Source organism: Sinocyclocheilus grahami, unplaced genomic scaffold (genome assembly GCF_001515645.1).
Source record: "Sinocyclocheilus grahami isolate Dianchi unplaced genomic scaffold, SAMN03320097.WGS_v1.1 scaffold1253.1, whole genome shotgun sequence".
NCBI lineage: Eukaryota > Metazoa > Chordata > Actinopteri > Cypriniformes > Cyprinidae > Sinocyclocheilus > Sinocyclocheilus grahami.
In genome coordinates this window covers 26,766-40,385 of record NW_015506432.1, presented here as the reverse complement: position 1 = coordinate 40,385, position 13,620 = coordinate 26,766, and the positions used below count along the sequence as shown (strand labels likewise).

General features: G+C 36.8%; 1 protein-coding gene across 1 annotated transcript in view; it reads right to left on the bottom strand.

Annotated features, from left to right (window-relative positions):
• Positions 1 to 681: 681 nt before the first annotated feature.
• LOC107568514 (cadherin-23-like) overlaps positions 682 to 13,620 on the bottom strand; it is a 30,450-nt gene continuing 17,511 nt past the window's right edge. Inside the window, exons 3-4 of the mRNA XM_016254479.1 lie at positions 4,170 to 4,319; positions 682 to 753 (exon numbers count right to left, since the gene is read on the bottom strand). Of these exons, the coding sequence (XP_016109965.1) occupies positions 682 to 753; positions 4,170 to 4,319 (222 nt within the window). The remainder of the gene's footprint in view (positions 754 to 4,169; positions 4,320 to 13,620) is intronic.

Below are 13,620 nucleotides of genomic sequence, written 5' to 3'. Positions count from 1 at the left end.
GCATGACTTTGTTGTTACACTGCAATAAATGTCTAAGTAATAGACATTTATGCTCAAGAAGTGATAAAACAACCTTCCCATGGAATAAGACAAAACAACTTGGTAAGATTATGTAATACAAGACAAAAAAAAAATCAGCTTTGACAACAAAACTAAAACCGAAAATCCCAACTTGACCTTTGCTGATGCTGTGCATGATGTATGATTTAAATCACAGACTATATCAATATTGTAAATTAAATAAATTCAAATAAATGAATACAATTTTATTTTATATACTGTATGTATGTGTGTATATATATATATATATATATATATACTGTATATATAAATCCTATTTCATATAAATTATGTTCTTTTGTATTTTCTATTCACCATCCTGAAAAGAAAAATGTATCATGGCTTCCACAAAAATCTTAAGCTGCACAAATGTTTTCAACATTGATAATAAAAAAAATGTTTATTGAGCAGCAAATCAGAATCAGAAAGAGCTTTATTTCCAAGAATGTTTGCACATACAAGGAATTTGTTCTGGTGACAGAAGCTTCCAGTACACAGAGACAGCAACAACAACACACAGATAACAAGAAATCAAGACGTGAATAAAATACACATATGCATATCTATTTGATTTGATATATCTGAATTTGTAGCTGAGCCAAACCAGACAGTTATTGAAGTTCACAGGACAGACTCAATGATGGCTGAATTGAAATGTGTGAGCAGCTCTTGTGGCAGGTTGAACTTCCTCAACTGGCAAAGGAAGTACAATCTCTGTTGGGCATTTTTAATAATGGAGTCTATGTGATTGTCCCACTTCAGGAGCTTGACAGAGGGGTCAGTAGAGGTGCAGTCGTTGGTGTAGTGGGAGAAGAGCAGTGGGGAGAGAACACATCCCTGGGGGATGCCAGCACTGATGGTGCGGCTGTATGACATGAATTTCCCCAGTCTCACTAGCTGTTCCCATCTGTCAGAAAGCTGGTGAGCCATTGACAGATAGAGCTAGGAACAGATAGCTGAGTTTGTTAGGTCTGGAGAGTGCTGAGATGATTGTATTAAAAGCCGAACTGAAGTCCACAAACAGGATCCTCACATAAGTCCCTGGTTTGTCTAGATATAATGCAGTTCCATGTTGACTGCATCATCCACGGACCTGTTTGCTCGATAAGTAAACTGCAAGGGGTCCAGTGAGGGTACAGTGATTCCGTCAGATACAGTAAGCCAACACCAGTCTCTCAAACGACTTCATGACTACAGATGTTGTAACAGGTCAGTAGTCATTAAGTCACTGTGATTTTGAGTTTCTTTGGGAAGGGGATGATGGTGGAGCGTTTGAAGCAGGCATGGACTTCTCACAGCTTCAGTGATCTGTTGAAGACCTGTGAAAAGATGGAAGCCAGCTGGTCAGCACAGGTTTTCAGACAGGCTGGTGAAACACCGTCTGGGCCTGGTGCTTTTCTTCTCTTCTGCTTCCTGAAGACCTGATGCACATCATCTTCACTGATCTGAAGTGCAGGAGGGGGGAGAGGGGGGTTGCTGGAGGTGTTAATGGTTGTGTAGAGAGATGGTCAGAGCAAGTTATTGCAGTTTGTAATGTCTTTCAGGCCTTTCCACACTGAAGCAGTGTCGTTTGCTGAAAACTGGTTTTCCAGCTTTTTGGAGTAGCTCCTCTTAGCCACTCTGATCTCCTCTGTCAGTATGTTCCTGGCCTGATTGTGCAAGATTCTGTCCCCACTCCTGTAGGCATCCTCTTTGGCCTGACGAAGCTGTCTGAGTTTTGCTGTGAGCCATGGTTTGTCATAGTTGTATGTTAAATACATCCTGGTAGGAATGCACATATCCTCACAGAAGCTGATGCATGATGTCACAGATCGTGAGCTCGTCCAGATCGGTGACATCAGCTTCACAAACCCTCTGCGGCACTGGAGCCCTCAAAGAAATAGGCCATGTTCATCTTCGACTCCACTTACAGCCGATCACCTCTCTGCCTGCTGACTGAACCTTGGCTTGAGGTGCACAAACACAAGCACACAGCTGTGATGTGAAACTACACTTGTTTTATAATGCAGATACTGTATTTCTGCAAAGTGAGGTTCTCCTAAAACAATTAGTGAGCTTCCTTGCTGCTTGCTAAGGCAGAATCATGACAGAAATGGAACCTCACAAGTGACCAATTTGAAACCCACACAAGTAGAACAGAGATGTTTTACTTCCTCAAAGCTTTGCTGATGGGGCTGTAGGGGTACAGGAGTCAGAAACAGCTGGGTAACCCCATGCTAAATGACTGCTTACTCACTAATTAACTTCACCTGCTTCACAGTGAACGTGTGTGTGATCCCACCTGCTTTAACAGCTCGCTGAATAATGGCACACCATGAAAAGTGATGCTATTGAGCTGTGAATCTGCAGCTGATTTTACAGGCCGGTGGTGCAGGATCACAGCACTAAACCCACTTAATGAAATAAAAGAGCTTTTATGACAATGTTAAAAAGACAGACAGCATGGATTCACAATTCAGATAATATGAGCGGGTAATAAGTGATCGTTAAGGGTTAATGAGGCTATATTTATGGGGTGATATAGTCTGGAATTGTGTTAAAGGGACAATGTCATTGAAAATGTGAAGGAAAAAGTCTTTTCTTGCACTCTTGACATAAAACAGGTGACTAAAGTCTACGTTTACACGACAATGATGTAGTCAAAAACGGAAAATGTTTTCCCTTGCGTTTTTAAAAAGTTTCACGTATACACAACAACGTTTTCAAAATGATTTGCGTTTACACATATCCGCAAAAATGGCCAAAAAAACACTGTATTACGTATGCCAGGCCAGTAGTTGGCGCTGTCATCTTGTTAGTAAACAGTACCTGTAGGGAAGTGACGATTATATGTTGTATATGATGCGTCTCCGCTGTTGGTTGTAATATTGGTGAAGTAAATCCACACTTTGCTGAAGAGGCGTTAGCAAACTCTTGAGCAGCAACAACTGTACCATGTACTCTGCCATTGTTGTGTATGTTTGTTCGCACTTGCCTTTAAAATTGACACGCACTGCGCATGTCTACATACCTAACACGTACTACGTACGTGCATGATGTCACCATTTTCAAATATTCTCGTTTTGGATGTTTACACGGAAACGATAACTGTGCCATTTTCAAAAACTTGCACTTTGAAACCCGTTTTCAAAAATATGCATTTTCAGTCCCCAAAACGCCATTGTCATGTAAACGAACAGCAAAACGTTTTTGGCTGAAAACATCGTCGTGTAAATATGAATTGATCATTTTCAGGGACCTCAGGAAAAACAAAAAATAAAATGTGACACATAGTATAGTCATAGTGTATGTAAAACTGCAATTTCTACTAGGAGCTAGTAGGAGCGCTAAAAAACATAAATATAATTATATAAATATAATTATTGTTTTCAAACAACTTGAATGGGCACAAACCCTTCACTAATATCTAGAATGAGCTATGACATCAAATAGAGCAGATAGGAAAATAATAATGTACTGTATATTAGGGGTCGGCGATCTGACGATTTTATATCGGGATCGATCTAGAAGACATCTACGATCTACTTTTCAAGCGAATCTTAGAGTTCGTGATCTTTTATGTTCTCGTAATAATGTTAAACTACAGCAATGACTGCCTACTAGATGACTATGACTGGCCAAATTATATCACGTGTCTTTAAACAATGCAATATGAGCTAGCAATAGTAGTGCGATGAATTAAATTTTAAATTCAGTTTCGATTTGAATAAAACGATTATTAAACCGCTTGCCGTTTCTTTAATTTAAAGCGGTGTGCTTTTGACCATCCTTAAAAGCTTAACACCCAAATAAGTCAAATCATGTAACGTGACTGTCGTAAAAGGCAGTCTACTGTAGGACAGGCTTTATTTTAAAATGAGTTATTAAAAACGCATTAAACTGCAAAAGAGACTGTTCCTCCTCCAAGGCAGAGCATGAACAAGCAAAGTATATTTGGGGTTTCAGGCACGTACATTAACGGTCAGATTTACACAAAAATATGTCAAAATGTCTGTCTTGGCAAGTATTTACACAAAGACAGTCAGTTATGTCTTAAGTGAACATCTCAAAATTGGGAAGATCACGATTAAATCAACGTTAATTTATAAATGTGTGTTTTCTGCACTTACAGAAAATCTGTAGCTCCTGATGGTTTCGTAGTCCAGCGGGATGGCCACACGCACACGGAGGTCTGCTCTGCCCTGCACTGAGGTGGGAGAGATGCTGAAGTGCTCAGAGTTATTTCCTGTCAGGACCACCTGAAACATGCTGTTCACCCCCTGTAGAGACAGACGGAATCATTTTTATTTAATATTTCATTGTCTATAGCTAAGCAGCAAACAATTCTCCTTCTCAGGTGTTTCTCCTAAGAAAAATAAACTTATTATAAGCATCAGAAATTGCCCAAGATACGTCGCAGACTGCATAGTGTCAAAGTCAGCCAACAAAAACCGACTCAAATATTCTCATCCAAATGTTCTGAGCTGCAATGCAGCTGTCATTTTAAAAGCTCACATTTGCAGGGTTTCTACAGGTTTTAAAAGGTAAATATAAGACTTTTAAAGATATTTTTAACACCATGTAAAGAAACCGAATGTAATTCTTAAATCAAGATACATTTACTTGAGAAGCAAAATTACATAAAATGAGATTTATCTGTGTGAAATTGATGAAGTTCTTTATTAAAACAAGAACAAATATCTGCAAAAGGGGTCAGAAAAGTCAACTTAATTCAAAGAAAAAAACGTGTTTTAATACCCAATTGACATATTTATTCTCGTTTTAAGTATAAACTAAAAATAACATGTAACTTTGTTCAAAACTACATTCGATTTTAATCTCAAGTAAATATATTTTGATTTAAGGATGTTTAGATATATGTATTAGAAAACAAATATAGAAAGAACTATTTCTTCAGTGCATTTGACATTTAATGCGATGACTTTATGAATTTAAGTCTTTCTGCTCCCATTGAATACCTTTTAAGGCCTTAATTTGTGAAAGTGTGAATTAAGACTTTTAAAGGCCTTTTCAAGACCTGCAGAAACTCTGATTTGTGTTATTTCCCTGACTCCAAAGGAATTTGAGGGGGAAAACTGTGACTGTTCATACCAACAAATCATGAGTGAGTCATGAAACTCTAGATGATGCAAGCACAGATGCAAGCTGATTGCTCACTGCTTTACATCTAAATGGCTGGTCTAAATGGCTGGTTAGAATTCACTAGAGCATTTCACAGCATGCTATCAGAGTTCCTCTGAAGCCCTCCACCTTCCCCAGCTCCACCTGTATAGATCTAATACGGGTTATTATATACAGTATGCTATGGTTGCGGGCTGAGGTTGTGGGTTCGAGTCTCGTACCGGCAGGAATTGTAGGTGGGGGGAGTGAATGTACAGCTCTCTCTCCCACCTTCAATACTACGACTGAGGTGCCACCGAACCCCCAACTGCTCCCCGGGCGCCGCAGCAAAAATGGTTGCCCACTGTTCCGGGTGTGTGTTCACAGAGTGTGTGTGTTTACTGCTGTGTGTGTGCACTTTGGATGGGATAAATGCAGAGCACTAATTCAGAGTATGGGTCACCATGCTTGGCCACATGTCACGTCACGTTACTTGTGCAGCAGCAGTATGTCTTAAATACTCACAGCACTGTAGCGGCATATGTATTGGCAGTAGCAAGTTCCTGTACTTGCTTTGCAGCAGCAGCAATAATCTACAACTACAGCAATAACCAACAGCAGCAGCAATTCAGCAGTGTAGCAGATCTATTCTGCCAAGACCAAATATGTTAACATTGTCATATCCATTACCGTGCTAAAGAGTTGTCATGATAAAACTCAATTAAGTTTAAACTCCATTAAAAAACAACTATGAGCAAAACTGAGCGTACATCACACCTGCAAAAAGTTCCTCTCTCATCCTTTTTTCAAATGTTAGAGTATTTTGACAGGGATTTTATTGGATGTACTCAAAATAAAACTTTACGTAAAAAACTAACAAAATGTTCTGCAATAATCATTTCTGTCTCCCGTCGCTGTTTCAGGTACAGAGAGATCCTGAGCAAATGGAGAGATGACAGGAAGTCCCTCATTAGTGTCATTCTCTCTTCCGTGAGGCCGGTGAGGGGAAGACAGGACATATGGCAGAAAATAAATTCAATGATGACTCAACACTATCTTAGAAAGCGCAATTTTCATACATTACACACACTGCATCACACACTCTGATTGAACACAATGCTAATGTGTGAGTGAGGCAGCTGGCACTTACACTGACGAAGAGATTCGCTGACTAAAAACCACAGAGGTGCGTGAGCTGTCACAACAACTTATGACGAGAAGAAATATCTGGAATATAGTTCAGACGGAAAGCGAAGCAAACATACCGACCCAGACACACACATAAGAACGTACACAAACACACTCAAAAAGCAATAATGTTGAGAATGGTGAGAAGAATCTGTGATTGATTATTGTGTGTGCTTACTTGCTGCTTATCTCTACTAAGTCCACACTTATCTGTCTCTACAATCACTCCATCTCTTCGAGTCTCCTTCTCTCTTTTTTTTTTTCTCGTAATCTCTCTCTCACACAAAAAGGAGAAGATGGGTTGAGGGTTTTGCTCTTATCAGATCTCACATGCACACATAGGAACTGACAAACCAACATGGTAGACCTACAAACCATGTGTACTAGTGTATTTCTTAGTGCTGGGTGAGATAGTGAATATTCAGGATGTATTCATGGTTATTTTGCTGGTGATATAAAATTAAGCAACATTATGAATATCGCAACGGTTTTAATGAGCTTTTTGTTTGGTCATTAAGCTTCCTAAAGAGTGTGTCATTACAGTAATTTAGCAATCCTGCTTGCGACTTATCAGTATGAGAGGGCATCATTGTCATCAGTTCAACCTGTTTCAATAAATACCTGTGATTAATAATATAGTATTGTTATGTTGGTTCATAAAAATTAATGCCAAAATAAAAAAAATAAAAAATCATTTAATAAAAAAAGTGTGAAAAATATAAAAGTAAAAATCTCAAGACGCAAAATACAGTATAGCGATACTGTAATTTTCTTAAAGTAACGGGAGACAATAACTAATTATCATACTTTTTACTCCATAAACATTTCCACTATTTTTGACCAAACAGTTTGATAAAGTAAATATGGTAAGTTGTCACAATAGTTCACAGGCTTCCAGCTAAATTTCAATAAAACTTTAATAACTAAAATTATTTGAGGGAATATATAGTGCTGTGAATATATATATATAACAGCAAAACATAATAATACAGTATATACATTATAATATATATAATATTATAATATAATATATATATATATATAATAATAATAAATACAAAAATATTTTAAATACATGTGATAACGTGACGCAATCTAACATGAAAAACATAATATATTATATAATATATAATATATAAATATATTTTAGCTTGACTCTTGCCTTTGTGTTCACTTGTTTATAAGTGTTAAAATTGTTAACTTAAACTAAAACTATTAAAATATTGTTAATTGAAATGAAGCTGAAATCAAATTAAAGCTGCAGTCCGTAAGTTTTGCCTCTTTGTCACCATCTCTGTTTGAAAACCTGCAATTGCAGCTGTGTGCGGAATTATCTTCCTTGCGTGGGTTGTGCGGCAGCATGGCTCCAGCGCGGATTAATCTAATGTTTTGAGGAGTATGTGTGGCAGTCAGTCACCACACCGGTGTCACAGATTCTAGCCTATGTCTTGGAATATATAACCCAAATAAGAATTGTCACCGTATATTGTCATCTGAACAAGTAAGTAACAAGTCTGCCACTTTTGTTCTGACCAACTGAGGAAAAAAGCATTACAATAAATCGTGCAACCAATGGTGATTTAATCTAAATGAGCTCATATCACATCAAAGCGTGCACATTTTTATTATTGTTATACTTTATTCTCAAATTGTTAATGTTAACAACATCAGCATTGCGTGACTATGAGTATAGTGTGTATAAGCGTGTAGATTTCAATTTCTGCACAGTCTAATCTCTAATGGTCATACCACTCGAATTTCATATTAAGAAATTCTTTTAACCCAAAAAACAAATTATGCTCCCTTCGAACTGGTTGTCTTTAAAATACAAATCTTGTGTAATCCCAGGCTATCTGTAATCAGAAGCACATTTAAAACTGGAATATAATTTAATTTCATTCACATGTGTTTCATAAACACATAATCCTTTCTGGATTACAATCCGCCATCAAAATGATACATTTAATTATTCCAGCTGCTGTGAGAAAAGGCTATAAACGATCCGTCACCTGCAGGATCCTCACATGCGATAGCCTAGTAGCCGGGACAACTACTTTATGCTTACAGACGTGACGTAATGACTCAGTGCCATGCTCGAATTTCCCGCGAAAACCTATCCGTACCACTCAAATGAGAAAATATTATTATAAGATGACCGTTGTGAATCGGGCTAAAGTAAGGTGATAGTTTCGAACACTGGCTGGTTATGTACTTGCTCAGATATTGATTTCGGATCATTTTTAACCAAAATAATTTACGTACTGCAGCTTTAAATACAAATTAAATATAAAAAATTTTAAATCAATGAAACTATGAATTTTTTTTTTAATTAAAAATAAACTAAGTGAAATAAAATAAAATAATAAAGTTCAAATACTAAAATTAATGTGAAATATTAAAGTGAAATAAAACAAATCTTGAAGCTAAATAGAAATATAAAAACATATAATAAAAACATAACCAAATTACTAAAGCTTAAATTACATTTAAAATGAAACAAAAAGAAAAATAATTTTAAAATAAAAATAACAGCTAATACAAAATATTAATAAATACTATAATAGTACATAAATAATCCTAAAATGACACTCTTTATTATCTATCACAAAAATATGAAATATGATGATACTGGAATTTAGTTTAGAGGGGAAAAACAATTAAATAAATTAATTAATTAATACGTACATATATAGCTATGCAACTAGGCTACTCCTCAGTGCTTATATTTGTACATACAAATAAAACCACTATGCTTAATGAAGAACACTGCTAATGCATGCGCGCGCACACACACACACACATCCCCACAAGATTCCATTTGCAGGCAAAGCCGTTTGTGACCGCAACGTGGTGAATTGATCCGGACAGAGAAAATAGTTTCAGAGTTCAATAAACATTTAACCCGAGGTGTTTCCTTACAGAGAAAAAAACACACACAGAACGAACAAGAAAATAATAGAAAGAGATTGAACGCATGAAATAAAGAACAATAACCGAAGACTAGCCCTCGCTAAAGAGAGCAGCACTTCAGGTTAATCTGAAATATTCACTTCTTTTATTTCTCTCAGTTATGAAAATCCCTCCATCACGTCGTTCCTCGGGTCGGATGCTGTAATTGAGGAGGCGAATGAGGAGCCAGAAGCCTTGCTGAAGGAAATCCGACCGAATGAACAACCACTATACAGATGAAGGGAGAGAAAAAGAGTTATAAAGCTTTGTGTCAATCTAACTCTTACATACAAGCATAATCAAGAGATTCATTTGTTTAGATATTCTTCTCCGAATCATCTTGTTTTATGATCTGCAAGCGATTGTAAACACAAAGCTACAAATGCAAATGTGAGCCAACAAACACTATTCTTCTTAAGAGTTAAAGTTTGTTGTTGTACAAACTAACTAGCTAGCTGCCGGCTGATTGTCTTGCGGATTGACACAATCATTAATCCTGAGTTTCATTCTGATCTACATTAACCTTAATGCTAATGAAGAGACGCAGACTGCAGTTGCTGACATAACACCTCATTATCTCTGAACGATCATCCGTTTGAAAACACGCTGCCTGAGATGCTGTAATGGACTATTGGAGTGCTTTTATAGCTTTTAAGGTGATGTGTGTAATTTTTTCTGTTAAAACACTATCTCCCATCTTGGCGTAATATACACAGACAACTACAAGCAAATGATTCATTGGTTCATTCCAGCAAACAGAAATAAACAACATGACTCTGTGGCACATTCAAAACATTGAAAACACAAAGGACTCAAAGATTAATTTCTCATCAAATTTTCTACACTAGCATCCACCAAAAACACTGTAGCAACTGCCCAGCAACTATAGAACCCCCTTAAAACGGCCAAAAACACATGTCCTAACAACTACTCTCTCAAAAAAGGTTCAAAAGCTGTTACTAGGGTGACACCTTTTCAAAAGCTATTAATATGTACCATTTAGGTACTAATATGTACGCTTTAGTAGGGCTGGGCGATATAGCTAAAAAATGTATAAACGATATAATGTTTCATATCGTTCGGTATCGATAATTATTGACATTTTTTATAACCTTTTTTAAAACAAAAAGCAATATAATTTTTTTTTTTTAACCACTGTATTTATAATTAACACAATTTATTGAGACAAACAACAACTATTTTTTTGTTTTAACAATCACACACAATAAAAATTAAACGAATATCTAATTTCTAATGTTTTATATGCAGGTCTTTATTGTATAGGTCTAATTGTCTCCCGAGGCCACATGAGGGTGCAATGAGCAAAATAATGCAGCACATTTAAATTGTCAACGCAAGGAAGTAACTCTATAAAAACGTGCATAAAATATAATTTCGTAAATTGCATAAACAATTATGAACAAAACAGCATCATGTATTTATGCATTGCTTAATCCAAAGAGCCGACGCGCCATTCACACAGACTGCATTTAAAAACATATGAGACTCAGTGAAAAGGAATAAACCTCCACAAATTCGTGACATGTTTTCTTAACGTTTAAACTTTTTTAACTTTGCATGGCTTTCTATACATCTCTTGTGTGAGATGTGAGTGCAGCAGTCATATTTTTCCGTCTAAAAAATGCGCTGAATATGCATTCTGTGTGAATAGTTTGGTTTCGGTTTTAACCTAATCAAGATCTTCTCCGCATTGAGCTTCTATATTTCTCTAATATTTTGAATGAATAACGCAGCAGCGGCGCGTCTTGTGGGCTAGACTTACAAAACATTAAAATGCAACATCACTTACATCATCATCACTGCATCTCGTGCTCCACTGATGACGCTCCCTAATGCACACCTAACATTCAAATCCAAATGTTTATTTTAAATTCGACTAATATTCATTCTTTATTCACAATCTCCTCATCACAGGTAGGCACAGCACTCATTTCAGCATGTGTTTGTGTTTGTGTGTGCTGTCTGCGTCACTCATAGCACGTGCCTATATCGTGCGCTATATCGAACATTTTTTCTATTGATATCGAAGGTGGTGTACCGTCGATAAATATTGATATCGTTTTATCGCCCAGGCCTAAGTCGTGCCAAATTATAGTTAGCATTGCATGAGACAAACTTTGACTTATGTCCTGAAATATTTACATGTAATAAATTAGCAGACGTTAAATATTCCTTTAAAAAGCCGAAATCCTTTCACAACAGCTGAACTCCTTGAATGTTCTTGTATACTGTGCACACTGATTACAGCAAATCCAAATCTACACCTGGACTGTTCTGACCACACATAAAAACCCAACACCACATACTATAATGATCCACCTGACAGCTTCTAGCAGGATGACAACACACAGTAAAGGCAAACCATCCAGCACACATCTCTATCCATAATCAAAACCACTAACTGTCAAGATCCCAAGAGAGAAGAAACCTCACGACACGTTTGTGCTCTTAAATGCCTCGGAACACAAGCGACACGGAGGGTGACGCTTGAGATCGATGACGGAATTACATCGGCGGTTAAAATAACCCCTTGTTTTTCTTTGGAGCGCTTAGAGAGCCATTGTAGCTGACGGGGGCTATTTAAAGAGCCATCCAATATGCAGGGATGTCAACACTCACTGGCCATAAGCGTAATTGCCTGTCCATTTGCCTGGAACACAACAGAGAGGATAAAAGCTGCCTGTCACACACACATCAGCAGGAAAGTTTGAAGATGAGCCATGCAGAGAAAGTTTAGTAACACGGGACGAAATCTTACTATAAGGTACTGGGTTAATAGGTGCATGTCGTATAGACGTGTCAATTTACAATGCTCATTTAGTGCAATTTAAATAAATAAATACTAATATATTTTGTATATTATGTAATGATATGATTACCATAAATTATGGTCAAATATTTTGAGTTAACTGTCCCTTTTTTAATTAATTAAATAAAAATACAAAAAAGTTCATCAATGAATCATGTCCCATAAACTGTACAGAAATTCCACAATAAAGAATTTTACCAGAAGACATGAAAATGAAATCAGAGAATGATGTAAGTTAAGTTAATAAGTTACTACATATATACAGTATATATATATATATATATATATATATATATATATATATATATATATATATATATAAAATCATTCAATAATTTTTTTTTTATTGATTGACAGTGCTAGTGTCCACCTATATTAACTGCCATCATTAATGTAGCTTAATGCATTGAAGCCCAAAGCTGAACTGCAAAGAAAGAGAGAGAAGGACAGCTTAAACCTCAGTTCCCAACTCCTTCCAAAATAAACACTCAGCTTGAGACAAAGAAGCCTCTTCAAACACTTGCACACGCAGGCTGAGGTGGTTATTGAGCTCTCGGACCCTCTGAAAGACTGTTCACCTTGCATTAGGATCAGAGTAAAGCCTCACTGTGTTGAAGAGCTGCTATCTACTTGCCTGTGTGTTCAGAAAGTCTTGTGCTGAGAGACCTGAAAATGTCTCTAATATGTAGCTGCTGCTGTATTTCCAGTGTAAGAGGAAATGTCCACTGCTCAAAGGAAAAAATAAAAGCTGTATGTCCTCAAAGACTGAAGGGTAAAGGTACATAGACTGGAAAGACGGAGTTAAGTAATTGGAGACTAATAGAATTTGATTTGCCAATCAAAAATGACAGGACAGTAAAATGCTTGAGTTATTGACTGGAGGTGATGACACATTTTCACACACTTTCTGTTTAATTATCTGGCTATGTTCAGAAGAGCATACTAATATACTACTCTTATTATTTCTGCAGTATAATGTATGCATACTGTGAATAGTATTGTAGGGATTTCTATCATATATGGACACTACTATTATGCACTTATCAGCCATCATGAGGTTTGCTAATCACCCGGCACATGATTCCAATATTCTGGGTCGACTTCCTGCCGGTCGTGTCGTCATCTACTCAGAGTAGTGATTAAAGACTGATCCAATCAAGACACAACAAAGCTTTCTTTGTATCAAGGACTGAAAAGGTTCGTTCACAACATACAGAAACCACAATGTCTTGTGACCACCAATGGATGGAACAATTATGTCCAAACAGGAAAAGGACAGTAATTTAATTACGCCCTCAGGCCTGCAAGCACGGGATCTATCACATGTTTGACCACCTGCTTCCTGCCCTGTCTGAAACCCTTACAAATCTTCTCTGACAACAAAAGAAACAGAACCTTGCATGACGATTTTAACAGACAAGCGTTTAAAACTCATAAGTAGTGAAAATGTATCCACTGTATGTGTTATGCCGTATATATATATTTGATGTGTT